The 26577-nt window shown below is 39.3% G+C and overlaps 1 protein-coding gene across 1 annotated transcript in view; it reads left to right on the forward strand.

The window, feature by feature from the left end:
* The window catches only part of LOC143030939 (uncharacterized), a 32839-nt gene extending 7298 nt beyond the window's left edge, over positions 1-25541 (forward strand). Inside the window, exon 2 of the mRNA XM_076194225.1 lies at positions 18408-25541. Within this exon, the coding sequence (XP_076050340.1) occupies positions 18535-19653 (1119 nt within the window). The 5' untranslated portion in view covers positions 18408-18534 and the 3' untranslated portion in view covers positions 19654-25541. The remainder of the gene's footprint in view (positions 1-18407) is intronic.
* The last annotated feature ends 1036 nt before the right edge of the window (positions 25542-26577 follow it).

A 26577-nucleotide genomic window follows, 5' to 3' on the forward strand; every position in this document is an offset into this window, starting at 1 on the left:
TTTTTATACATTTTTTTTTGTACTTGGTGACCATATCGTTGCTGCATATTCCAATCTTGGTCTTATCAGGATGATTAGGATTTTCTTCACCATTTCTTCATCCAGGTATGTAAATGCAACTTTGATTGTTCTTATTAAATTATAAGTTTCTCCAAAAATCTTATTTATATGTTTCTCAGGTGACATATTATTCATAACAATGACTCCCAGGTCCTTCTCATTTTCTACTTTTTTTATTCCTTCTTCTCCCAATTTATATGCTCCTGTTATTCTGTTTTTGCTTTTTCCAAATTCCATTATACTACACTTTTTTGTATTGAACTCCATCTCCCACTTCCTACTCCATTCCTGTACTTTATTTAGATCTCTCTGTAGTGATTCACAATCTTCTTCTGTTTTCACTCATTTCAGTAGTTTTGCATCATCTGCAAAGAAGCTCATATAGCTTTCAATTCCTTCATCCATATCATTAATATATATAGCAAACATTATTGGGGCCAGAACTGTTCCCTGCGGAACACCGCTTATTACTTCATCCCATTTTGAGTGCTGGTCTCTTATCACTACTCTCATTTTTCTTTCTTGCAAAAAGTCTTCCATCCAATTTAGCAGTTTGCCCTGTATTCCTCCTTCAGTTTCTAATTTCTTAATCAACTTCTTATGTGGTACTTTGTCAAAAGTTTTCTTTAGGTCTAGAAATGCACAGTCCGCCCATCCATCTCTTTCTTGTATTATATCTATTAGTCTTGAATAGAAACATATTAAATTGGTGACGCATGATCGTCCTTGTCTGAATCCAAATTGCCTTGGATTTAACACTGTTTTTTTTTTCTAAATATTTTACCCATCTACTTTTGATAATTCTTTCACAAATTTATGCTATTGTACTTGTTAGAGAGACTGGTCTATAGTTGGTAGGTTCTTCTTTATTTCCTCCTTTATATAAAGGTACTATATTTGCTTTTTTCCAATCTTCTGGAACTTTTCCTTCTTTCAAGGAACTGTTTAGTATGCTATGTATTATGTCTGCCAGTTCATTCCTGCATTCTTTCAAAATCCAGTTTGCTATTTCATCTGGTCCATGCGATTTTCTGACATCAAGATTACTCAAGTGTTTCAATATTCATTCTTTGTTACTTCTATTTCTTTCATAAGGGGGACTTTCTCTTTCCATTCCTTCTCTTCAGGTTGTATGTTCTCCCTTGTAAACACTGATTTAAAATGTTTGTTCATAATTTCCAACATTTCCATTTCCTCAGTGTATTCAACTCCCCCTTGTCTTAATTTCTCCAAGTCTTGTTTGTTTCTCAGTTTATTGTTTACAAATCTGTAGAATAGTTTTGGTTGATCTTTACTCTTTTCTATGACATCTTTTTCATATTTTCTCTTTTCCTCTCTGCACTTTTGTACATATTCATTTCTATAACAGGTATATATTTTCCATTTTTCAGGTCTTCTGTCTTTTTTCGATCTGGTCCAGGCTTTGTCTCTTTTGTCTTTTAACTCCCTACAACTTTTGTTGTACCAGCATTTTACATATTCTTTTTCTTGTTTTTGTCTTGGGACATACTTTTCCACTCCTTTTTTGTAAATTTTTGTCAAAATATTCCATTTCTCTTCTACTGTTGTTTCTTCTTTGTATATTTCTTCCCAGTTTTCCTTTTGAAAGAATTCTCTTATTTTATCAAAGTTTGTTTTTTCATACATCAATCTTCCTTTTCTATATTGTTCATTTCTTTTCATATATTTTTCTTCATTAAGTTCCAGTTCAATCAATATGTGGTCACTTTTACTTATTGGTGTTTTATATTCAATCTTGTCCACTATTCTGGGTTCAGATGTAATTATTAGGTCTAATCTCGATGGCTTCTTCATTTCTATACCTAGTGTTCTCCTGTATCCATTGTGTCATTGTATGGTCAGTAATCATCTCAAGTAGAGCGTTTCCCCATGAGCCATCTCCACCCTTTACTGTCATCTCTTCCCAGCAGATTTCTTTGCAATTAAAGTCGCCCATCATAACTATTCTTCCTCCATCATCCATTATCTTGTTTAATGCTATCTTTGTGTCCTCTAACATACTTTTATGTTCACTCTCTTCCCATGAGGCTGTTTTCGGGGGCACATAATTTATCACAAATTTTCTGCTCTTCTTATCTGTCTTCTACTTCCATCATTATCATCTCTACTGTATTCTTTCCATATGTGATACACTTCACGTTTATATCCTTCTTAGTCAGGAACATAACTCCACCCCCTTGCTTTTTCTCTCTGTTTCTAATCCAATAATTATATGCATCATGTCCTACACTGTTGGGTGGTAGTGAACCTTTTAATTTTGTTTCTACAATTCCCATTATGTCTGGTTCTTTTTCCTTCAAATAATCATTCAGCTCATTCAATCCTGTTATTAATCCATCTATATTTGTGTAAGACACCCTTAGTTTTCTGCTACTTCCATTGTGTTCTCTGTTTCCCTTTTGTTTTTCTCTTGTATGTCGACTTTCTTTAGTTTCATATTCACTACTCTCCAATAGAATCTCTCTTTTTCTGAATCCGTTCTGTTCTCGTTTTTTTCCTTAGCTTGAAGTCTTTTCTGTTTTTCTTCCTCTCTTTCCTCTTTATTCATTTCTCTTTTTATCCATACCTTTTTATATTGTTCACTTATTGCTAGTTTCCCTGTTTTGGATAAGATATTCCCTGCCGTCGTTTGTGACCTGAATTTAATCTTAATTGGTCTGGTCTTATCTGTGCTATACTTTCCGAGTCTAAATTTCTCTTCGATTTGCTTCATAATTTCCGGTTCATCTTCCTGTACTGATTCTAGTAATTGGCTTACTTTTTCATTTTCTTCTTTGATTCTTGTGGTTCTATCTGGGTTGTGTTTCTCTTCCATTCCTAATATAATTATACATTTCTTCTTGTCTGCTAAATCTCTTACTATATTCTCCTTTTGTCTTATCACTTTAATAACTGAGTCTTCAGTATGTTCTTTCAATTGCTGTTTGATTGTGTCAGTTAATGAAACTTTATTTTCTTCTTGGGTTGTCTTCCAATTCTTAGCTTCTTTAGTTATTGCCTCTCTGTTTTCTTTACTATTCCTCTTCAATTCGTCATTCTCCACCTTTACTTCTCTTAACTGTCTTTTTAGGTCTTCTATTTCATCAGTTAAGTTTCTGTTCGCCTTCTCTAGTTCTTCCAATTTATCAAACCTCTCGGCAATTTTTGTCATCTTGCCAAACCTAACTTCCCAGTAGTCAGACATTTGTTCAAGTTTTTCCTCCAGTTTTTTCAGTCGGGGGAGGTTGGTATCCGCCGCCCTTTCATTAAATCCTTGGAAATTATCATCCTCACCTTCCATTGAACTGCTCTTATCTATGTTTCTGATCTTTACAATTTTGTTAGTCCCCTCATCTAAATCCAATTCGTCCGTTCGACGTTTGTTTATCAGCCTTCTAGATTCTTGGACTAAGTCCTCCCCTTCCTCATTTCCTTCCATTTCCCTCAATATCCCTTCCCTTCTCCTTCCCTATCACTTCCCCACTATTTCACGAGCACTCCCCTTCCCTATAAATACAATAGGCACTTCCTGAATGCTGTGATCCACGTAGTTTTTCCTTTTTCTTTGGAACACCAGTTCACGCCGTCCATTCGGTTGAAAGGGTGTGTGTATTTACCTAGTTGTATTTACCTAGTTGTATTTACCTAGTTGTATTTTGCGGGAAGGGGAGCTATGCTCGTGATGTCCCGCCTTTGTATCTCGCAGTGTCTAGTTTGTTTTTAAACTCATGAATGGTTTTTGCGCATACTATTTCATTGTCCAGTTTGTTCCAAGTGTCCAAAACTCTATGAGGAAAACTGTTTTTCTTCAGTTCTCTTCTATAGCTATGTTTTTTTATTTTCTTTCCATGTCCTCTTGTGTTTCTTTTGTCCCAGTTAAGTAAGTTCTCTCTATCGAGTACCTCTGTGCCTCTCATGATTCTGTAGATGGTCAATAGGTCACCTCTCTCTCTTCTTTGCTCCAGTGTCGGTAACTCCAATTTAGCCAATCTCTCCTCGTATGATAGGTTTGCAAGTGCAGGTGCCATTTTTGTAGCTGCTCTTTGGATTCTTTCTATTTTCTTTATATTCTTTTTGGTACTGGGTGACCACAATGTCGCCGCATACTCTAATCTAGGCCTTATCAATGTAACCAATATTTTTTTTATCATGTCTTCGTCCAAGTATGTAAACGCCACTTTTATTGATCTTAGCAAGTTGTAAGTCTCCCTGACAATTTTGTTAATCTGTATATCATAGGACAAGTCGTTCGTGATAATTACTCCCAAATCTTTTTCGGATCCTACTTTCTTTACTTCTTTGGTTCCAATTGTATATTTTCCTGATATTCTGTTTTTGCTTTTTCCAAACTCCATCATGCTACACTTCTTAGTATTAAAGTCCACTTCCCATTTCTGACTCCAGTTCCATACCCTATTTAGGTCTTCTTGCAGTGCTTCACAGTCCTCATCAGTTTCTATTTTCCTTAGCAGTTTGGCATCATCGGCAAAGAAGCTCATGTAGCAGTTCACGTCCTCGTCCATGTCATTCATATAGATAGCAAACATTATTGGTGCCAGCACAGATCCTTGCGGTACTCCACTGATCACCTCTTTCTAATCTGAATATTTTTCTCTGAGCACTACTCTCATCTTTCTACCAATCAGAAAGTCCTCTATCCATTTTAGTAGGTTTCCTTGTACTCCTCCTATGTGTTCCAGTTTTTTTAGTAGTTTTCTGTGTGGTACTTTGTCAAAGGCTTTTTGCAAGTCTAGGAATGCACAATCAGCCCAACCATTTCTTTCTTGCACTATGTCTATTAGTCTTGAGTAAAAGCATATTAAGTTTGTGGAGAAATCCCTTCGGGCTGCGTCAAAATTTACTCACACATACTACCCCACCCCCCCGCCCATTCCTCCTCATGCAGTCACAACATCATCCATATACAACCATTCTCCACTCACCTCTGTCTTCCGTCCTCTCCCTTCCTTCCTCAACAGAGATTCCCCTCTTCCCCAAAGCCCCCTTCACCCCATCCATCCACCTCATCCTAGGACGTCCCCTCATGTTCACTCCCTCCACATCTGCCTTCCATACCTCTTTTACTAGTCTTTCTTCACTCATTCTTTCCATGTGTCCAAACCATCCTAATATTCTTTCATCAACCCTATCTCCCAAATCCTTTTTCACCCCTGTTCTCCTCCTCACCTCCTCATTTCTCACTCCATCTAGCCTAATAACCCCCACCATACTTCTCAGACACCTCATCTCAAACACATTCAAACTCCTTCTCTCTTCTTCTCTTATGTTCCACGTTTCCAGGAGGTGCTCAGATGAGAGGAAGGGTGGGAGGGGTGTGGAGTGTATTTAGGGATGAAATGGGTGGGAGTGTTTTTATGCCTTTCCCTTTTTGGCTACCTCCCTTGGAAGGGGGAAAAAGCCTTGGTATATGTATGTATGTATGTATGTAAGTTTGTGGAGCATGATCTTCCTTGTCTGAATCTGAATTGTCTTGGGTTTAATATGTCATTGTCTTCCAGATGTTTTACCCATCTATTCTTGATTATTTTCTCACAAATTTTGGCTATGGTGCTTGTTAGTGATACTGGCCTATAGTTGGTGGGTTCTTCCTTTTTTCCTCCTTTGTATATTGGTACAATGTTAGCGTTTTTCCAGTCCTCGGGTATCTTTCCTTCTTTGAGTGAGCTGTTTATTAGGATGTGTATTTTGTCTGTTAGTTCTTCTTTGCACTCCTTTAGAATCCAATTTGCAATACCATCCGGGCCATGTGATTTTCTGACATCCAGCCTTGATAGATGTTCTGATATTTCCTGTAGTGATGCTGTAAACTCATTCATGAGGGGAGATTTCTTGTTTTTATCTATGTCACAATTTGGTATTTTCTCTCTGGTGAAAACAGATTTAAAGTGATTGTTCATGACTTCGGCCATCTCTAAATCTTCTGTGTATTCTATGTTTCCTTGGCATAGTTTCACCATTTCCTGTTTGTTTTTAAGTTTACCATTCACATACCGATAGAATAGTTTGGGTTGCTCTTTGCATTTGTCTATAATATCCTTCTCATGGTTCCTTTTTTCCTCTCTTCTCACATTAACATACTCATTTCTACAGTTAACATAAATTTGCCATTTGCTTTGTTTTTTGTCTTTTCTCCACTTTTTCCAAGCTTTGTCCCTTCTGTCTTTTGCCTCACTGCATCTTTTGTTGAACCAACATTTAATGTACTCTCTCTCTCGCTTTTGTCTTGGTACATGCCTGTTTACACCTTCATTGTAGTTTTCCATCAATATATTCCATTTCTCTTCCACTGTTGTCTCTTCCCTGTAAAATTTTTCCCAGTTTGCATTCCGGAAGAATGACTTTAGTTTTGTAAAGTCTGTTTTGTTGTACATCAGTCTTCCTTTCCTATGCTTTTCGTTCCTCTCTATGTCTATTTCTTCCTTTAGTACAGTTTCGATGAGTACATGGTCACTCTTTCCAATTGGTGTCTCGTACTGGACTTTATGCACTATTTCAGGTTCTGTTGTAAATATTAGATCTAGTTTCGATGGCTCTTCATTATTTCTGTACTTTGTGTTTTCACGGACCCATTGGGTCATTGTGTACTCCATGGTCATATCTAGCAGTATATTGCCCCACGAGTCATCTCCTCCTTGCACTGTCATGCTGTCCCAACAAATTTCTTTGCAATTGAAGTCCCCCATAATTACCAGATTACCCTTACCCATTAGTATCTCATTTAGTGATTTTCTTGTATCATCTAGCATTTTTGTATGTTCGTTTTCTTTCCAAGCGCTTGTTTTTGGAGGCACATAAGTCACCACAAACTTTCTACTTTTCATGTTCTTGCCTTCGACTTTTATCATGATCAATTCAACATTACCTTTGCCCTCTGCAATTTTTGTCACCTTTAGGTCTTTCTTGGCCAAGAACATGATTCCCCCTCCCTGTTTCTTGTCCCTGTTTTTTATCCAGTAGTTGTATAAACCTTGTCCGATAACAGTGGATGGTATTTCACCTCTTAGTTTAGTCTCTACAATTCCCATTATGTCTGGTTTTGCTTCTAACAGATAATCATTGAGTTCGTTCAGTCCCGAAATTAGTCCGTCAATGTTGGTATAGGCCACTTTTAATTTTCTTCCTTCTCCCTGGTTTCTTCTTCCCTTGGTTTTTTCGTTTTGATGCGCCATTGTCTTAATCTCAAGTCTATTACTCTCCACTGGAATTCTTTGCATTCTGTCTCCGATCTCTTCAAATTTTTTTCCTTTGCTTCTTCTCTTAGTGCCCTTTCTTTTTCTAATTCCTCAGTACTCATTTCTCTTTTTATCCATATCTTATTGTACTTTTCACTCTTTGCCAAGTTACCTACTTTTTCAAATATGTCTTCTACTACCATTTGTGACCTTAGTTTTATCTTTAGAGGTCGATTCCTATCCTTAGTATAGCGACCAATTCTGTAAGTCTCTTCTAGGTCTGTGCCTGAATCTCTGTCTCCCCCCTGAATTTCATTAAGGATTTCTACTGCTGTCTCTTTTTCTTCTTTTTCTCTCATGTACCTCGCCAATCCTTGTTTTTCTTTTAGTCCATAAACCACAATACATTTCTTCCTATCTACTGTATCCCTGACCCAATTTGCTTTTTCGTTAATCACTTGAATGATTGTGTCTTTTGCATTATCTTGCATTTGCTGCTTGACTATTTCTTTGAAAGCAATTTCTTTATTTTCAATATTTTCTTTCCACTTCTTAATTTCCTGGATACTGTCCCCACCTAAGTTTTCTTCGATCTTTTGTGTCAATTCTTGTAATTTGTTGTTCACTTCCTGCTTTAGGGTTTCGCTATTGTTATTATCATTAGTTTTCTTCTTTTCATTATCATTCTTCAGTTCATTTATGTCTCTTTTCATTTCTTTAACCCCTTCCATACGGTGCCGCACACGTAGGCGTCATGGGGAGCGAGTGTATTCGCGAGGCTGCCATATCGGCGTCTTGATTATATTTATTGTAGTCACCCCTTCATAATGACATTCTTTCTAATTCTTTTGTAATCGCATTTTCTATGGTTATCAAAATTCACGGGTGAAGAGAGCACGATCGATATAAGCGGTGACTATATTTTATGATGCGAGTATTATTACGACACGTCGTACTTAATTTCGTTTGTAAGATCCAAGTTAGTTTTTTTTTAGGTCAGAAATTTCATGATTAGCCTTAGTTAAACAATCTATTAAACCAATGACCTCTTTTCTTAAGTCCATGATTTCATTTTCCCACCGAGTCCTATTTTTGCTCATCTCTCTATCTCTAATAATCTACTTAAGTTCTTTCTTTCATACTTACCAAACCCTGGGAAATCATTATCGTAACACGTGTTCTGGTGTTTGTTTACATCGCGATTCAGTGGATTGACGCCAGATGGCTCTGATTCGCAACTGGCTTTCGAGTCGTTTTCATTCATTTTTGCTAATTTCGAGTTAATACAATCAACTAGCACTGCATAGATACCATTTCGGGCACTCACGTTCACTCCCCACCCCTACAATACAAACCAGGTTTTCCTTTTTCGTCATAAATCCTCTTCTTCTTGGTTGCGCGACGACAGCGACGACGGGCGGTGTTGCTTCGACGAGTGTGTGTGTGTGTGTGTGCATGTGTGTGAAACAGTGAATGCCAAAACCATACACAGGCTCAAAATTAAACTGGACATGGAGAGATACAAAAACAGGTCACAACGAGCATAGGTCCAGTTCCGTAAAATACAACTAGGTACATACTGTGTACAGATAATAGAATGGAGGTATATTGTAAAAAGTCTACTTACATAACTCATAATGGACTCGGAAAGATATGTAACTTGATTAATGCTGTTGAAGGTTAATTATTTGTGCTGTACAATGAATCAGGTGTTGATGTAATGTACTACACAGCAAAACAAAGCAATTACAGCTCTTTTGAATTCACCTATTCAGCAGGTGCTTCTTCAGGAAACCTATCTTTGCTGAGAAGCTTATTTACATCATGATAGGCAATAGTTGTTCCTTAGACTGTCAAACCAAGCAGTCCCATCTCCCTGAGGAACACTACAGCTGGAACAGGGTTTTCCCACAAATCCTTTATAGAGTGTATTTTGTGTTGTTGGTGTTCATGATTATGTACAGTGTAGTCTTTCATAATGTGTTGTCTAGTATGGGGTGAAGTGTTGCATCCTGGATGCTTATTTGCAATGCTGTCGTCCAACCTCGTGTTAAATTAAAAGGGTTGGATGGTAGCAGCGCTGTAGTCTGGCATGGTGGACTATGTCCTTTTGTAGGGAGAAAGGATTTTGAGGGATGGATATGAGAGGATCTAAGAACAAATTCTGATAACACATTGCTGCATACCAGATATTGTTGTTGAAAATGTGTCTGTATTAATTCACTATCCATAGTATGGGTTCTTGATTGGAAATCTGTGTGAGCATGGGCTTGTGTTTTGGGAGTCTGTGATGTTACTGAGGGTTTTGCTAATGATGTAGAAGAGGGTTTTGTTGAAGATGCAATGGGATGCATTGCTAAAGACGAGGTGGAGGGATCTGTTGATGATACATTGTAACTTTACAAAATAGATAACTTGCTCTGGACTGAACAGCGGAAGCAGGATTCTCATAGGAGTGGAGGACAGGGATGGAGTGGAAGGAGAAGGCATATGTCTTTGCTCCGCCATCCATCTGTCTAAAATGAAGTACTTGCTTGGCACTACCAAGACTAACCAGTTGAAGAATGCCTTGTTCAAGACAGTACTCTTTGCATTTTTGAGGATGTATTAAGTGAGCTTCTCTGCTATGGAAACAATAAAGTTCTGATTCACAATCAATAGTAGGAAGTGAATCAAGGGAGAGAGCAATGACCACATCGGGGACCATTTGTACAGTTCTTTCTTCCAAGGTGAAACTCATAGCACTGGTAACACTGTAAAAGACAATTGATGAAAGCTTTTATTGGGAGAGAAAGAGGACTAATATTTACTTACTCAGGGAGATATGGACCATGAAATGTGAGCATGCTACTATTTTCTCTTGTTTTTGTCACTCTGTAAGCATTGTCAGGGCACAATTGATATTTCTGAGAATTTATGTAGGTCTTGATTGTGGAAATGTGCTTTGTAGTAATTGAATGTTCGGTGTTGTTTGATGGATTTGAAAATTCCATCTGAAGGACAAGATAAATGGAGGAGCATCATGGCCGGTGTTAAGTCCTTACCTCAGATCATCTTTACCATATTTATTTAGGTTATTTGTAGGGAACACTCCAATCTCTCTAGATACTTAGTAGCATGGATAAAGTTACCTCTGTTATCCTTATAGTATGTCACAAACCAGTAAGATGTAGGGGTATGTTCTTTGGTAGCATGTACTTCAGCATCATTTAAGAGGTTGGGACAGGAATCATTCTCGCTGTCAGCTACATTATTTGATCAAATGATCTCGGCAAATATGCTGTCATCTTCAAGGTGGGAAATGCTCAAATGGGACCAAAACTCATAAAATATCCAACTTTACATTGATTAATGTTAATAGGTAGGGACACATTCTAAACTGAGATAATACTAATATCAAATGAAAGTTCCACAAAGAGGACATTCTTAAAAAAAGTAAAGGCATAAGAGGGTCTGATAGTTTTCTGACCAGTAACCCAAGGTTTGGGTCTTTTAATGTGCATGGATGTGGTACAGATGAGAGTAAAAGGGAAGAGATTGGTAGTATGTTTGTGAGAAGAAAGATGGATGTGTTGGTATTGAGTAAAACTGGGAAGGGACATGTAGGTTTTTGTAAGTGCATATGGGTCTGGTAGTGAGAAGAGTGTAGAGGAAAGGGAGGCTTTCAGGATTGATTTAAATGAGTGCATAGAGGGTTTAGGGAGAAATGTCAATGTAGTGGTATTGGCAGACCTTAATGCTAGGGTAGGAAATGAACCAACAGATGGAGTGGTTGGAAAGTGTGGAGTTCCAGGAAAAATTGTAGTGCAGAATTGATAGTGGAGATGTGCCTTTAAAGAGAGTTGATGATACCAAAAACAGTGAGGAAGAAAGTCGAGCATAGCAGCACATGGGAGAGGGTGGTAGAAAGAGCATTAATGGTCAACTGTATAGTGTATAGTGATAACCAGGAGAATAGTAGGAATAGTTAAGGATTTACATGTTCTAAGGGGAGAGAGTGGGGGAATATCATATAATTTTTTGGTGGAAGGTAAGTTGAGAGTGGAGGATAGATGGAGAAAGAGGAAAAGGACAGAAGGTAGGGTGATGTGTAAAGTGAAGTGCTTAAATGAGAAAGAAAAGGAGGAGTACAAGAAGAAGCTGAGAGAGGAGTGGAAAGGAGTGAAAGATAGAGTAGAATTAGGAGTGGAGAAAGAATGAGGATAAAACAAGGAGGGATGCACAAAATGTGCAAAGATGGTGTGTGGAACAAGGAGGACATGAGGAAATAGAAGGAAAAGTAGTGAGTGGTGGGATGAGGAAGCATATGAGAGGTACAAAATAGGATGAGAGAATCATATGAGAGGTACAAAGAAAAGAGAAGACAAGTGAAGCATAAAAGAGGCAAAGAGGAGAGCATATATGAAATGGGGTAAGAGTATGACAGAAAGTTTTGAAATTAAAAGATGTTTTGGAAAGAAATTAAGAGAGGAAGAGGAGGCAAATCAAGTAGAGAAGAAAAGGTAAAAGGTGCAGATGGAGAGGTGATAATGGAAGAGACAGTAGTGAGAGGAAGATGGGCAGAGTATTTTAGGGAGTTGCTAAATGTGAAGGAGGATAGGGAGGGAAAGGTAATTGCAGTGGAAAATGCTAAGAAAATGACAGTAACTGAGGGAAATTGAAGAGAATTAAGGAAAAGATGAGGTGAAGGCAGTTGTTAAGATGATGAGAGCAGGGAAAAGACCTGGGTTAGATGGGTGTCATGTAGAATGTAAAAAAAAAAAAAGAAGAAAAAAAAAAAGAGGTATGGTGATGGTGCAGTGGCTGGTGAGGTTATTCAATGTTAACTTAAGAGAGGGTAGAGTGCCAGAGGACTGGAGGAGTGCCTGTATAGTTCCACTCTACAAGGGAAAAGGGGACAAGTGTGAGTTTAGTAGTTTCAGAGGGATCAGTTTGTTAAGTGTAGTTAGGAAGGCTTATGGGAGAATCTTGATTGAGCGGATTAAGAAAGGAACAGAGATAGTAATTGGTGAGGAATAGTGTTGATTTAGGACAGGTAGGAGTTGTGTGGATCAGGTTTTTATGGTAAGACAGATATGTGAGAAAGTTATAGGAAAAGGTAAAGATGCTTTTTGGGCCTTTATGGATTTGGAAAAGGCTTATGACAGGGTAGACAGGAAGGCACTGTGGGAGGTATTGCAGATATATGGGATAAGAGCAGTCAAGAGTTTTTACGAGAGTAGTGGAGCTTGTGTTAAGGGGATCGTCCATTAGAAAATCGAACTTTTTTTATTTTGGGGTGAAAGCGGCTAAGATTTTTTCCTAGTAACTGTCTTGTCTCAGAGAATATACCACTGAGTTTCCATGTCATTTATTCTTATACTTTTTTTTATTATAATTTTTTTGTTTTGTTTTTTCGAGGGGTAATTTTTGAAAATTTTGAAATTTATTCAGAAGATAGACCTTTGACTGGATATTGATTATTTTTTGTCTTTATAATGGGATAAGATAGATGAAGAAACAGAGGCAGAATTATGATGTTCTGATCAATCTGTTACGAGAAAAAAATTCAAAGTAAGTTGATGAAAAAAAGCAAAAAAAAAAAAATGTATATATGAAAAAATCCTACTAGTCCTTGACAGAAGGACATAAATCTGCCTCCAAATGTTCTCCCAATTATGCTGAATCCAAAAAAGATTTGCAGTTGAAAATCAGTGAAGGCGTTTTGGATGTGAATCAAATTAAATGTGCAAAAATCAAGTTTTTCAGGAATGAGCGTCAAAGTTTTTTTGTTGATGGTTACTGGTCCCCTTTCATTATTTATGATGTTATGGTGTTGAAAGGGTATCATAGGCACCACCCTGCTCTTTGTTGCATGCTTTTGATCAATTATAGGTTTATATGATGAATCCAGTTAGTACCAGGGTTATATTGCTCAGGTCCAAGCGTGCACTCTTCCTTTTCTTGGCACAATGCATCTTTGGTGACAGACGATCTTTATCTGCCATCCTAAGCTGTTTTATGGCATCACTGGTTGTTGTCCCTCTTGCTGATGGCATATATGCAAGTTCATAACTGTGATCGCAACTTCTTCTTAGAAATCTTTGGCATCTTCAGAGTCAATAAAAGTACTTGAAACAACGAGAAAATAGTACGTCTCACTAACTTGAAAGACAAGCAATGAATAAGTTACGTTCACTTACTGTACAACAGTACGCTAAGCAGTCAGGTCCCTATTGCCATATCGTATGCTATTATCATACAAAAGCATAAATATTGTGCAAAGTATGCAGCTTCTTTTGTTAGCAAATATATGTAACAACAGAAAACGTGATATGCAGTACACAGTGCACATGACCCAGCCACATGGGGGGGGGGGTACTGTATTATATATTTTTTAGATAGTAAAAATCAGGGTACAACATTCATCCTCGGTCACGAGATAGCAAATGAGCAACACTTTTAGAGGAAATATTTTCAGAATTTCTTTTTTTTTTCTTTTTTTTCGTGATTTTCTGATGGCAATTCATACTGAACGATATGCAGTCAGGTCCCTGTTGCCATATTGTATGCTATTATTTATCATACAAAAGCATAGATATTGTGCAAAATACACAGCTTTTGTTAGCAAATATATGTAACAACAGAAAACGTAATATGCAGTATGCAGCGTACACGACCCAGCCACAGTAGGGTGGGGGGTACTGTATTATGTTTTTTTTATATAGTAAAAATCATATGAGACGTACAACAGTACGTACAAAGAAAAGAAAAGAGAAGTAAAGAAAAAGGTAAAGGAGGCAAAGAGGAGAGCAGATGTGAAATGGGGTAGGAGTATGACAGAAAATTTTGAAAGTAATAAAAAGATGTTTTGGAAAGAAATTAAGAGAGGAAGAGGAGGCGAATCAAGTAGGGAAGAAAAGGTAAAAGGTGCAGATGGAGAGTTGATAATGGGAGAGATGGCAGTGAGGGGAAGATGGGCAGAATATTTTAGGGAGTTGCTGAATGTGAAGGAGGATAGGGAGGGAAAGATAGCTGCAGTGGGAAATGCGAAGAAAATGAGAGTGATGAGTGAGGAGAATGGAGGAGAAATAAGGAAGGATGAGGTGAAGGCAGCTGTAAAGATGATGAAAGCAGGTAAGGCACCTGGTCTGGATGGATGTCATGCAGAATGTCTGAAAAAGGGAGGTGCAGTGATGGTGGACTGGTTGGTGAGGTTATTTAATGTTTGCTGGAGAGAGGGTAGAGTACCGGAGGACTGGAGTAGTGCCTGTATAGTTCCTCTTTACAAGGGAAAAGGGGACAAGTGTGAATGTAGTAATTTCAGAGGGATTAGCCTGTTGAGTGTAGTAGGGAAGGCTTATGGGAGGATCTTAATTGAGAGGATTAGGAGAGGAACAGAGGGAGTAATTGGTGAGGAACAGTGTGGATTTAGGACGGGTAGAGGTTGTGTAGATCAGATCTTTGTGGTAAGACAGATATGTGAGAAAGCTATAGGAAAGGGGAAGGATGTTTTTTGGGCTTTCATGGATCTGGAAAAGGCTTATGATAGGGTAGACAGAAAGGCACTGTGGGAGGTTATGCAGATTTATGGGATAGGAGGAAAGCTTTTGGGAGCTGTCAAGAGTTTTTATGAGAGTAGTAGAGCATGTGTTAGGATTAGAAATGGAGAGAGTGAGTGGTTTGAAGTAAAGGTGGGACTTCGTCAAGGATGCGTTATGTCGCCCTGGCTGTTCAACTTATACATGGATGGGGTGGTGCGAGAGGTGAATGCTAGGGTAGTGAGTCAGGGATTGGAGATGGTTAAAGAAAATGGAGAAAAGTGGGAGGTGAGCCAGCTGTTGTTTGCGGACGACACTGCGCTTGTGGCAGGGTCAGAGGAGGGATTGAGAAAGCTGGTGGCAGAGTTTGGGAGAGTATGTGATAGAAGAAAGCTAAAGATAAATGTGGGTAAAAGTAAGGTGATGAGATGTACAAGGGGTGAAAGTGGCAGTAGACTGGAAGTGAACATTAAGGGAGAGCGACTGGAGGAAGTGGATAGTTTTAGATACTTGGGTGCAAGTGTAGCAGGAAAAGGTGGAGTGAAGGTGGAGGTAGAATGTAGATTGAGAGAAGCGAGTAAATGCCTTGGTGGTTTAAAGAGTGTAATGAGGAATAGACATTTGGGAATGGATGCGAAGAGGAGACTGTATGAAGGAGTGATTGTGCCAACAGCACTGTATGGGGCAGAAATATGGAACATAAGAGAAGAAGAGAGAAGGAGTTTGAATGTGTTTGAGATGAGGTGTCTGAGAAGTATGGTGGGGGTTACTAGGCTAGATAGAGTGAGAAATGAGGAGGTGAGGAGGAGAACAGGGGTGAAAAAGGATTTGGGAGATAGGGTTGATGAAAGAATATTAGGATGGTTAGGACACATGGAAAGAATGAGTGAAGAAAGACTAGTAAAAGAGGTATGGAAGGCAGATGTGGAGGGAGTGAACATGAGGGGACGTCCTAGGATGAGGTGGATGGATGGGGTGAAGGGGGCTTTGGGGAAGAGGGGAATGTCTGTTGAGGAAGGAAGGGAGAGGACGGAAGACAGAGGTGAGTGGAGAATGGTTGTATATGGATGATGTTGTGACTGCATGAGGAGGAATGGGCGGGGAAGTGGGGGGTGGGGTAGTATGTGTGAGTAAATTTTGACGCAGCCCGAAGGGATTTCTCCCCGTCCTCGCCTTATATGCAAAGGGGGACGGAGAGGGGGGGTCGCCGATTAAATGAAGCGGCCTCGCTGTGGATGTACTGTGTCTTGCGACACTGCTTCTGACCCAGGGCGGTGGGCAGGGTGCAGGGATGACCCGTCAACCAGGAGGTGCTCAGATGAGAGGAAGGGTGGGAGGGGTGTGGAGTGTATTTAGGGATGAAATGGGTGGGAGTGTTTTTATGCCTTTCCCTTTTTGGCTACCTCCCTTGGAAGGGGGAAAAGCCTTGGTATATGTGTGTATGTAAAAATCAAGATACAGCTTCCATACTCAGCCACGAGATAGCTTATGAGCAACCCTTATAGAGGAAATATTTTCAGAATTTCGTTTTTTTTTTTCGTGATTTACTGATGGACGATCCCCTTAAATTCAGAAATGGAGTGAGTAGTTTGAGGTAAAGGTGGGACTTCACCAGGGATGTGTTATGTCACCTTGGTTGTTCACTTTATATATGAATGGGGTGGTGTGAGAGGTAGATGCAAGGATAATGGGTCGGGTATTAGAGATGGTTAAAGAAAATGGAGAAAAGTGGGAGATAAGCCAGTTGTTGTTCAAAGATGAATGTGGGTAAAAGTAAGGTGATGAGATATACAATAGGAGAAAGTGGCAACAGACTGGAACTGAGTATTAAGGGAGAGAGACTGGAGGAAGTGAATAGTTTTAATATACTTGGGTGCAAATGTGGCAGGAAAGGAAGGAGTGGTGGATGTAGAATGTAGATTGAGAGCAGTTGAATACCTATGCAGATTAAGAAGCATACTTAGAAATAGGTGTTTGGGAATGAATGCTACAAGAAGATTGTATGAAAGAGTGATTGTGCCAACAGCACTTTATGGGACAGAAACATGAAACATAGGAGAGGAGGAGATTGAATGTGTTTGAGATGAGGTGCCTGAGAAGTATGATAGGGGTTACTAGGTAGGATAGAGTGAGAAATGAGGAGGTGAGGAGGAGAACGGGGCTGGAAAGGGATTTGAGAGATAGGGTTGATGAAAGAGTATTGGGATGGTTTGGACACAAGGAGAGAATGAGTGAAGAAAGATTATTAAAACACCTGTGGAAGGCAGAGGTAGGAGTTGACATGTGGGGATGATCAAGGATGAGATGGATGGATGGGGTAAAAGGGGCATTGGGAAAGAGGGGAATGTCTGTTGAGGAAGGACAGGAGAAGACAGAAGATTTGGGTGAATGGAGAATGGTTGTGTATGGATGATGCTGTAATACATGAAAGGGAGTGGGTGGGGGATGGGGAGGTGAGGAAGTGTATGTGAAAAATAAATTTATATATCCTGAAGGGATTTCTAAGCCATCTTTTCCATTTCTAAATGAGGGGATGAAGAGGGGGACCACCATTAAAATGAGGAAGTGCTATGTCTTGCAACACTGCTTCTGACCCAGGGCAGTGGGCGAGATGCAGGGGTTACTGAGGAGCCAAGATAAGAGGGGAGGAGGGTGGTGGATGGGAGTGGAGTATGTGGGGATGGAATGGGTGGGAGTGGATTCTATGTCTTTGTTTTTTTGGCTACCTTCCTTGTAAAGGGGAAAAAGCCTTTGGTATATGTATATATATATATATATATATATATATCATCACACAAGTGTCACAACTGGTAAGGGAGTCACAGGCCTCCTGGAAGATGACTGAGATTGTGCATGTAATGCCTGTGTTTAAAGGACCTGTAGGTTGAATATGTGAAAGCACTAATTCTGATATTATACATTGTCCTCTTGCTATTTCCACTTTTACTGGGATTGAACCTTTAATACCAGTTCCTTCCTGATTACATCATGATTGTTGAGATTGTTTTAGTAGGTATATCCAATATGTATTTTTTTTTCATTAGACAAACAGGTATTTTACTTAATGTGACAAGAAAAAATATGGAAATTTCCTCTACAATTTCATTTATTATGTTATTTAGAAATAATACAGGTACACCACTTACCAGTTTATCTGAAAGGATGTGACTTGCATCACTTATTTGGGTCAGATGAGATGAGCTGAATAAGCCCTCCTAGGGTTTGTCATATTTAGACTCTGGTCCTGTGAGCCCAAACATGGAATGTTGTGGAATGATGTTAAGATATGACCGCTTTTGCCATCTGGGCTGTTTCCCACTTCCAAATCTCATGACATGATGAAAAAACCAGAGCAAAATTTTAGTCAATCCAGTTGTGGTGGGGTGAGTATGCATGTATCTATTGGATGGTTTTCAGCATATTTCTAATGTAAAGGTAGAATGCAATATATAATAGCACTATATCTGTTAGTATTTATATTTCATGTTACATTATGGCAAGTACAAGGGTCTGTTTAGGTACAAAGGGACTTGAATATTAAATGGTTTGTGTACACAACACTCACAATCCTATTACAGTATATTACACAATTTCAAAGAGTTAGATGACAATCTTATGATTACATATTTTCCAGGAGGAGGGTAATTATCATCATTCCTTTGGAAGAGCTATCCATAGAATCCATAGGTGAAGAAGAGGATGAAGAGGATCTGGTGTGACATGAAGAGGATCTGGTGTGACATCTATAGCACAGCTACATCATGATTTGTTTTAGATATCACATGATGACCCACACAAGAGAGAAGTATTTCCAGTGTAATCAGTGTGATTCTGCTTTCTCACAAAAGAGTGATCTTACAAAGCATATGAGGACCCACACAGGAGAGAAGCCTTTCCAGTGTGATCTCTGTGATTCTGCTTTCTCACTAAAGAGTAATCTTACAAAGCATATGAGGACCCACACAGGAGAGAAGCCTTTCCAGTGTGACCTGTGTGATTCTGCTTTCTCACAAAAGGGTCATCTCACAAGTCATATGAGGACTCATACAGGAGAGAAGCCTTTCCAGTGTGACCTGTGTGATTCTGCTTTCTCACTAAAGGCTTCTCTCACAAGTCATATGAGGACCCACACAGGAGAGAAGCCTTTCCAGTGTGACCTGTGTGATTCTGCTTTCTCAAGAAAGGATCATCTCACAATTCATATGAGGACCCACACAGGAGAGAAACCTTTCCAGTGTGATCTGTGTGATTCTGCTTTCTCACTAAAGAGTAATCTTACAAAACATATGAGGACCCACACAGGAGAGAAGCCTTACCAGTGTGACCTGTGTAATTCTGCTTTCTCACAAAAGAGTGATCTTACAAGTCATATGAGGACCCATACAGGAGAGAAGCCTTTCCAGTGTGATCTGTGTGATTCTGCTTTCTCACTAAAGGCTTCTCTCACAAGTCATATGAGGACCCACACAGGAGAGAAGCCTTTCCAGTGTGACCTGTGTGATTCTGCTTTCTCAAGAAAGGGTCATCTCACAATTCATATGAGGACCCACACAGGAGAGAAGCCTTTCCAGTGTGATCTGTGTGATTCTGCTTTCTCAGTAAAGATTACTCTCATAAGGCATATGAGGACCCACACAGGAGAAAAGCCTTTCCAGTGTGAGCTGTGTAAATCTGCTTTTTCACAAAAGGGTTCTTTCACAAACCATATGAGGACCCACACAGGAGAGAAGCCTTTTCAGTGTGACCTGTGCAATTCTGCTTTTTCAAGAAAGGGTTCTCTCACACAGCATATGAGGATCCACAGAGGAGAGAAGCCTTTCCAACGTGACTTCTGTGCAATGCAGCTTTCTCAAAAAAGGATTATCTCACAGAGTATATGAAGAGCCACACAGGAGAGGTCTTCTAGTGTGACCTGTGTAACTTTGCTTTTTCACAAAAGGGTTATCCCATACAGCAGATGAAGACTGCCACAGGAGAGAAGCCTTTCCAGTGTGACCTCTTTAATTCTGGTTTTTCACATAAGACTTCTCTCACAAGGTATATGAGGATAGACATTGGAGAAAAGCCATTCCTGTATGATTTGTATGATGAAAAGATCACACTCTTCCGACGGCTTGGATCAAACCAGCAGAAAGGCATACGCAAGTGATGCTTACCCACTTAGAGTCCAGCATGGCATTCTCTTTGTTTTACCTGTATAGAGGTATTACGGAGAAATGTCAGTGTATTTGTATTGGGAGACCCTAATGCTAGGGTAGGAAATGAACCATCAGATGGAGTGATTGGGAAATATGAAGTTCCAGGAAAAAATTGTAGTGGAGAGTTGATGGTGGAGATGTGTCTAGGGAGTTGATAGCAAATATAGTGTTTAGGAAGAAAGTCAAGCATAAGTGCACATGGGAGAGGGTGGTGGATGGATGTGTGGCAGATAGAGTATTAATGGACTTTATGGTGATAACCAAGAGTACAGTAGGATGTACATGTTCAAAGGGGAGAGAGTGGGGAAATATCAGATCACTTTTTGGTGGAAGGTAAGCTGAGAGTGGAGAATAGGTGGAGAAAAAGGAAAAGGGCAGAAGATTGGGAGGTACTTTGAGTGAACTGCTTGAATTAGAAAGAAAGGGAGAAGGAGTACAAGAAGCTGAAAGAGGAATGGGAGGGAGTGAAGGATAGAGTAAAACCAGAAGTGGAGGAGGAATGGGGATGATTCAAGGAGGGAGTCATAAAGTGTGCAAAGGTGGTGCGTGGAACAAGGAGGATGGGAGAAAATAGAAGGAAAAGTAGTGAGTGGTGGGATGAGGAAGCAAAGAAGGGTGTAGAAGGGAAGAAGCAGGCTTTCACAGATTGGTTACAAAATAGGATGAGAGAATCATATGAGAGGTACAAAGAAAAGAGAAGACAAGTAAAGCATAAAAGAGGAGAGCAGATATGAAATGGGGTAAGAGTATGACAGAAAGTTTTGAAAGTAATGAAAAATGTTTTAGAAAGAAATTAAAAGAGGAATAGGAGACGAATCAAGTAGAGAAGAAAAGGTGATACAGATAGAGATATGATAATTGGAAGAGAAGGCAGTGAGGGAAAGGTGGTTAGAGTATTTTAGGGAGTTGCTACATTTGAAGGAGGATAGGGAGGGAAAGGCAGTTGCAGTGGGAAACGCTAAGAAAATGACCATGATGAGTGAGGAAAATGGAGGAGAAATAAGGAAAGATGAAGTGAAGGCAGCTGTTCAGATGATGAGAGCTGGTAAGGCACCTGGGTTGGATGGATACCATACAAATTGTCTTGTGACACTGCCTCTAACCCAGGGCAGTGGACCCGTCATCCAGGAGGCTACCTTCCATGTAAGGGGGGAAAAGCCTTTGGTATATGTATGTACTATTTGTTTTTAGTATATAAAAAAATTCACTTTTTTGGACAATTAAACCTGGACCTTTGTTTCAGGATGTCAGACTTCTCTTGTTTTTCATACTTGGAACAGACTGGTTCAGGAACTTTATAGTGGACTGAAGTTTGGCATCTCTTACAAGTTTGTATGATGGATATTCAGAACATAACCTCCGTAATTCACCAAGTAAAATTTGTATGTATTCTGTAAATGAAAAATTGAGGTTTATATTTTGTACATTTTATTTAGTTTGTCATATTAGGACAATATCAAATTTTTAGGTAAGTATTTTGAAGCTATCACATTGCTCCAGTAGGAAGTCCTATATGGTTTCAGAGTTTGGATGCAATATGTAGCACAGTAATGCATATACACTCACCATATTTTAGATCAACCTTCTCCTTCACCACTCCAACACCTGTTTTGATGTTGGGATATGATGGCCCATTGCACCTCTCTAATTTTTTTTTTCTTCTTTTTATATGAAATTTCATTGAAAAGAAGTGCAGCAAATAGTAGTCTGAAAATGGAAAATTGATAATGATAATTTTCAATCACCATGTATACATTTTACCATTCTCAATATGGATTCAGCCCCCTTGTGCCTGAATTACCATACTGAAATTACATCGAGATGTTTGAAGGTAGATATGTACTTATCTTCCTTTCATTACTTCTGTGGTAATTGTTACTTATTTGAATAGGCATCTTCCTTATTATTGGGAATTTCATTTTGGAAACTTTCCCACAAGGTGTTGTTGTCTACATCTTTCGAATCGGGAGCATTTCCTGAAGCTTTGAACCACGCCTATTGTAACTTTAAATAAGATACAATTTTACTCCCTTCCTCTCTTATTGCTTGTTAAATATCTTTTTATATGATAAATATTAATTTAATAAATTGGGGATTGAACTTTTGAGAATTTACTTAAAAAGTCAATATTAACCCATGGCCTTTTCGAGCTTTACGAAGTCAGAAGAGACGTGCCAAATACACTATCCGCACTAACTGTCGCCACAGACTACCCAGAGCTCTAGTACCTAATGGACATCAAGACTAGAAATGTCAAGGCAAAGGACCTACGTCTTCGAAAATTCAACCACTCAAAAGTCTTAATCTTATTTCACATACCACTGTTTGAGATCCCAACCAGGTTGAAAACTGTGACTGGTAACTTCTCAAATGTTAATCAATGAATTTGTTAAACCATAATTTTTATACTTCATAAAAAAAAAGTGCTGGGACTTGGGAACAAAGAAGCACGCAACTTTGTGACAAGATTCCAGCACTGATGTTTGTTTCGTTGAAGCACTGTTGCAACTTGCGCTGACACAGTAAATGATTTTCGAACTAAATACTTTATAAAACCTTGCTAACACATGAAATATGACAGATCACTGATCAAATTGGCAGCATGGCACAGCATTTTATAATGCATGCACATGACAAGCATCAGGATGTAAACAGCAAGCTTGACATCACAGCCTTATGAGAAAAACCGAAAGTTGGCAAAGGAAAAGTTCATATGCTACTGATATTTTGATAGGCCTTTTTTTTTTTTTATTACATTACATTGGATTTATTTTTGCATTGTATCAAAAAGTGACTAAGCCATCTAGCAAAAATTCACCAACTTTATGAGAACCTACCGGGTATTCAGTAGACCTTTAAAACCGTTCACTTGTCTAGTTGCCATTTGAATTTAGTTGTAGCCAGTTGGGTTTGACTCTTAGTAAAGTTTGGCCAGTTTACTTCTAGTTGCACCCCAGTTTGTAGTTGTCCTATTATTTCTTCCTAACCCCCTCTTTTATTTCTCCCTATTCAACAGCTTGGGTCTGTCCTAATTATTGTTTAATGTTGATATTAGATTAGTTAAGAATTTTACCTGGTAGGTTCCCATAAGAGCTGGAGAGAGGGTAGAGTGCCGGAGGACTGAAGGAAAGCCTGTATTGTTCCACTTGTAAATTACAAGGGAAAAGGGGACAAGTGTGAATGTGGTAGTTTCAGAGGGATTAGCTTGTTAAGTGTAGTTGGGAAGGCTTATGGGAGGATCTTGATTGAGAGGATTAGAAGAGGAACAGAGGGAGTAATTGGTGAGGAACAGTGTGGATTTAGGACGGGTAGAGGTTGTGTAGATCAGATTTTTGTGTTAAGACAGATATGTGAGAAAGCTATAGGAAAGGGGAAGGATGTTTTTTGGGCTTTTATGGATGTGGAAAAGGCTTACGACAGGGTAGACAGAAAGGCACTGTGGGAGGTTTTGTGGATATACAGGATAGGAGGAAAGCTTCTAGGAGCTGTCAAGAGTTTTTATGAAAGTAGTAGAGCTTGTGTCAGGATTAGAAATGGAGAGAGTGGTGGTTAGAGGTAAAGGGGGGACTTCGTCAAGGATGTTTTATGTTGCCCTGGCTGTTCAACTTGTACATGGATGGGGTGGTGGGAGAGGTAAATGCAGGGGTAGTGGATCAGGGATTGGAGATGGTTAAAGAAAATGGAGAAAAGTGGGAGGTGAGCCAGCTGTTGTTTGTGGATGACACTGCGCTTGTAGCAGGATCGGAGGAGGGATTAAGGAAGTTGATGACAGAGTTTGGGAGAGTGTGTGATAGAAGATAGCTGAAGATTAATGTGGGTAAAAGTAAGGTGATGAGATGTTCAAAGGGTGAAAGTGGTAGCAGACTGGAAGTGAGCATTAAGGGAGAGCGGCTGGAGGAAGTGGATAGTTTTAGATACTTGGGTGTGAATGTGACAGGAAAAGGTGGAGTGGAGGTGGAGGTAGAATGTAGATCGAGAGAAGCGAGTAAATGCCTTGGTGGATTAAAAAGTGTAATGAGAAATAGACATTTGGGAATGGATGCTAAGAGAAGACTATATGAAGGAGTGATTGTGCCAACAGCACTGTATGGGGCAGAAACATGGAACATAAGAGAGAAGGAGTTTGAATGTGTTTGAGATGAGGTGTCTGAGAAGTATGATGGAGGTTACTAGGCTGGATAGAGTGAGAAATGAGGAGGTGAGGAGGAGAACAGGGGTGGAAAGGGAGTTGGGAGATAGGGTTGATGAAAGAGTATTAGGATGGTTTGGACACATGGAAAGAATGAGTGAAGAAAGACTAGTAAAAGAGGTATGGAAGGCAGATGTGGAGGGAGTGAACATGAGGGGACGTCCTAGGATGAGATGGATGGATGGGGTGATGGGAGCTTTGAGGAAGAGGAGTATGTCTGTTAAGGAAGGATGGGAGAGGACAGAAGACAGGGGTGAATGGAGAATGGTTGTATATGAATGATGTGATGCATGAGATGGAATGGGTGGGGGGATGGGGGGTGAGGTAGTGTGTGTAAGAAAATTTGACACAGCCCAAAGGGATTTCTCCCCGTCTTCTCCTTTTATGCATGGGGGGGGTTGCCAATTTAATGAAGTGGCCTTGGTGTGGATGTGCTGTGACTTGTGACACTGCCTCTGACCCAGGGCAGTGGACAAGATGCAGTGGGGAGTAGTCTTATGTGATCGACTCTGTAGGAGTGATGACTGTCATGTGGCAAGTAGTTGCCACTACCTATAGCAGTGAGTAAAGTCACCTCTTGTGGCTGTAGCTTTAGTGTTGTGCCTTTAGCCACAAATAGTGGCATGTTTGAAATTAAGACATTACACCTTGCATGATTTTTTAACATAACTGAACACATTATGTTAGTACTACTTATAGTGAAGGTAGAGTTGGTCAGTTCAAATCTGGCCAGCAGTATAAGGGTGTACAGACATATTCCCTGATTTATGAAGGGACCCTCTAGCCTCCTGAGGTATAGGAAGCTAGTGAATAGTTTTGTTTTAAAATACTTTTAACCACAGGTTGATATAATTCATCAATTAATCTGTCTGCAGTCCTGATCTCTACAGGAGACCCACAGCACTAAGGTAACCACTACTGGATCAGCCCACAAATTGCTCAAGGAAGACCTATGAAGTTTGCATGTGTCCTACTTTTCTTGCACTTGTTTAGTTTTGATGACTCCCATGCTCTTTCATAATAATTCAGTTTTACATTTGATAGACCTGGGGTGGTGTTGAGCATGGTAAGTTAGTATTTAGTATTCCACTTGTGTAATAGAATTGTGTAAGGCTACTTTAATAAAATATGAAGAGTTTCAATGCTTCCAAATTAACCTGAAACTGTGGTATGAATGATAGTAAAATCACAGAATTAAATTCTTGCTTATGTTCCTACAGCTGTAGTAAACATGATCTATTTCCTCCCCTTTCCTGTTTTACATGAAAATGTTTCAAGACCAGTGGCAAGTACCTGCAATTGATGATCCATGAAGATGTTGGTAATCACTCCAGACCAAGACTTGAAACTTTTATACCTTTTCATTCCTGTAGCTTACAACTGGCACCCCTTTACACCTTCCACTCGTCCAGACACTGCAACAGTTTCCAGTCATAGACATAAGGCACAACTCAAAGAGATTGAAGTGTGATTACATATTCACCAGCATGTCTAGTCAGATTGGATTAGATTTTTAAGTGATTCAATTTTTTGTGGTTTAAAATGTTTTCAAAGGTAATTTAATGTTGTTTTTTTTCCCTTTAAGCCACTTCTAATACAAGGAAACCAAGCATTTAAGGCCAAAAATACATTTTTGATTAAAATACTACAAAGGCAAAGAAGCGCTGGCTGAGTGGGTTATGGCAGTTCAAATCCTGCCACCAGCGAAGTTGAACCAAGAGCATGGTTCATTAAATTCCATGCTACAAAGCCTTCTGCTAGGGGTTTGTGACTTTAAACCATAAGTGAAAATAATGAAAGTAAAATATGATTACTTGAAAAATGGACATTTTTATCAAAAGGTTGCAAATTTTTTTTATCGGGGTTAATTGCAAATCATAATTTTTGGCAGTCCAACGTTTTAATGGTGGTTAAATTTGGTTATCAGATTCAAAAATGTGAATCTGCCCACCTTTGCACTTGAAACTAATATGAGAAATCAAGGCACAACTGAAACCAATCCATTCAGTCACTCAAAGGTTTGAATAATGTGTTTAGCATTATTCTAAGCATGCAGTAACTTTTCCTGTTAATGACGCTTTGGTGACTGCTGGAAGCTCCTCAATTGACACTGGGAGTACAGTCCTAGGTAGCCCTTTTAAGGAGAGGCAAAACCCCTCAAACTAGCTGTGGGTTTTCTGTACACTGTGAAGGAGAGTTACAGAAAACCCACATATGCAGGAAGCTATCTACATTTTTTTCAGCCATCACCCAGACAAAATTAAATACTGTGTAGCTTTGGGCCTATTTCTTAGAGCCCTCAGAATTTGCAGTCCACCTTTTTTTGAAACTGAATTAGCCACAATACATTCCCAGCTTACAAAAATAGGTTACCCAAATTGGTTCCTATCAAAAGCACTCACCAAAGCTAAAACAAG

Source organism: Oratosquilla oratoria, chromosome 12, assembly GCF_046742065.1.
Source record: "Oratosquilla oratoria isolate Oo_2021 chromosome 12, ASM4674206v1, whole genome shotgun sequence".
Classification (NCBI taxonomy): domain Eukaryota; kingdom Metazoa; phylum Arthropoda; class Malacostraca; order Stomatopoda; family Squillidae; genus Oratosquilla; species Oratosquilla oratoria.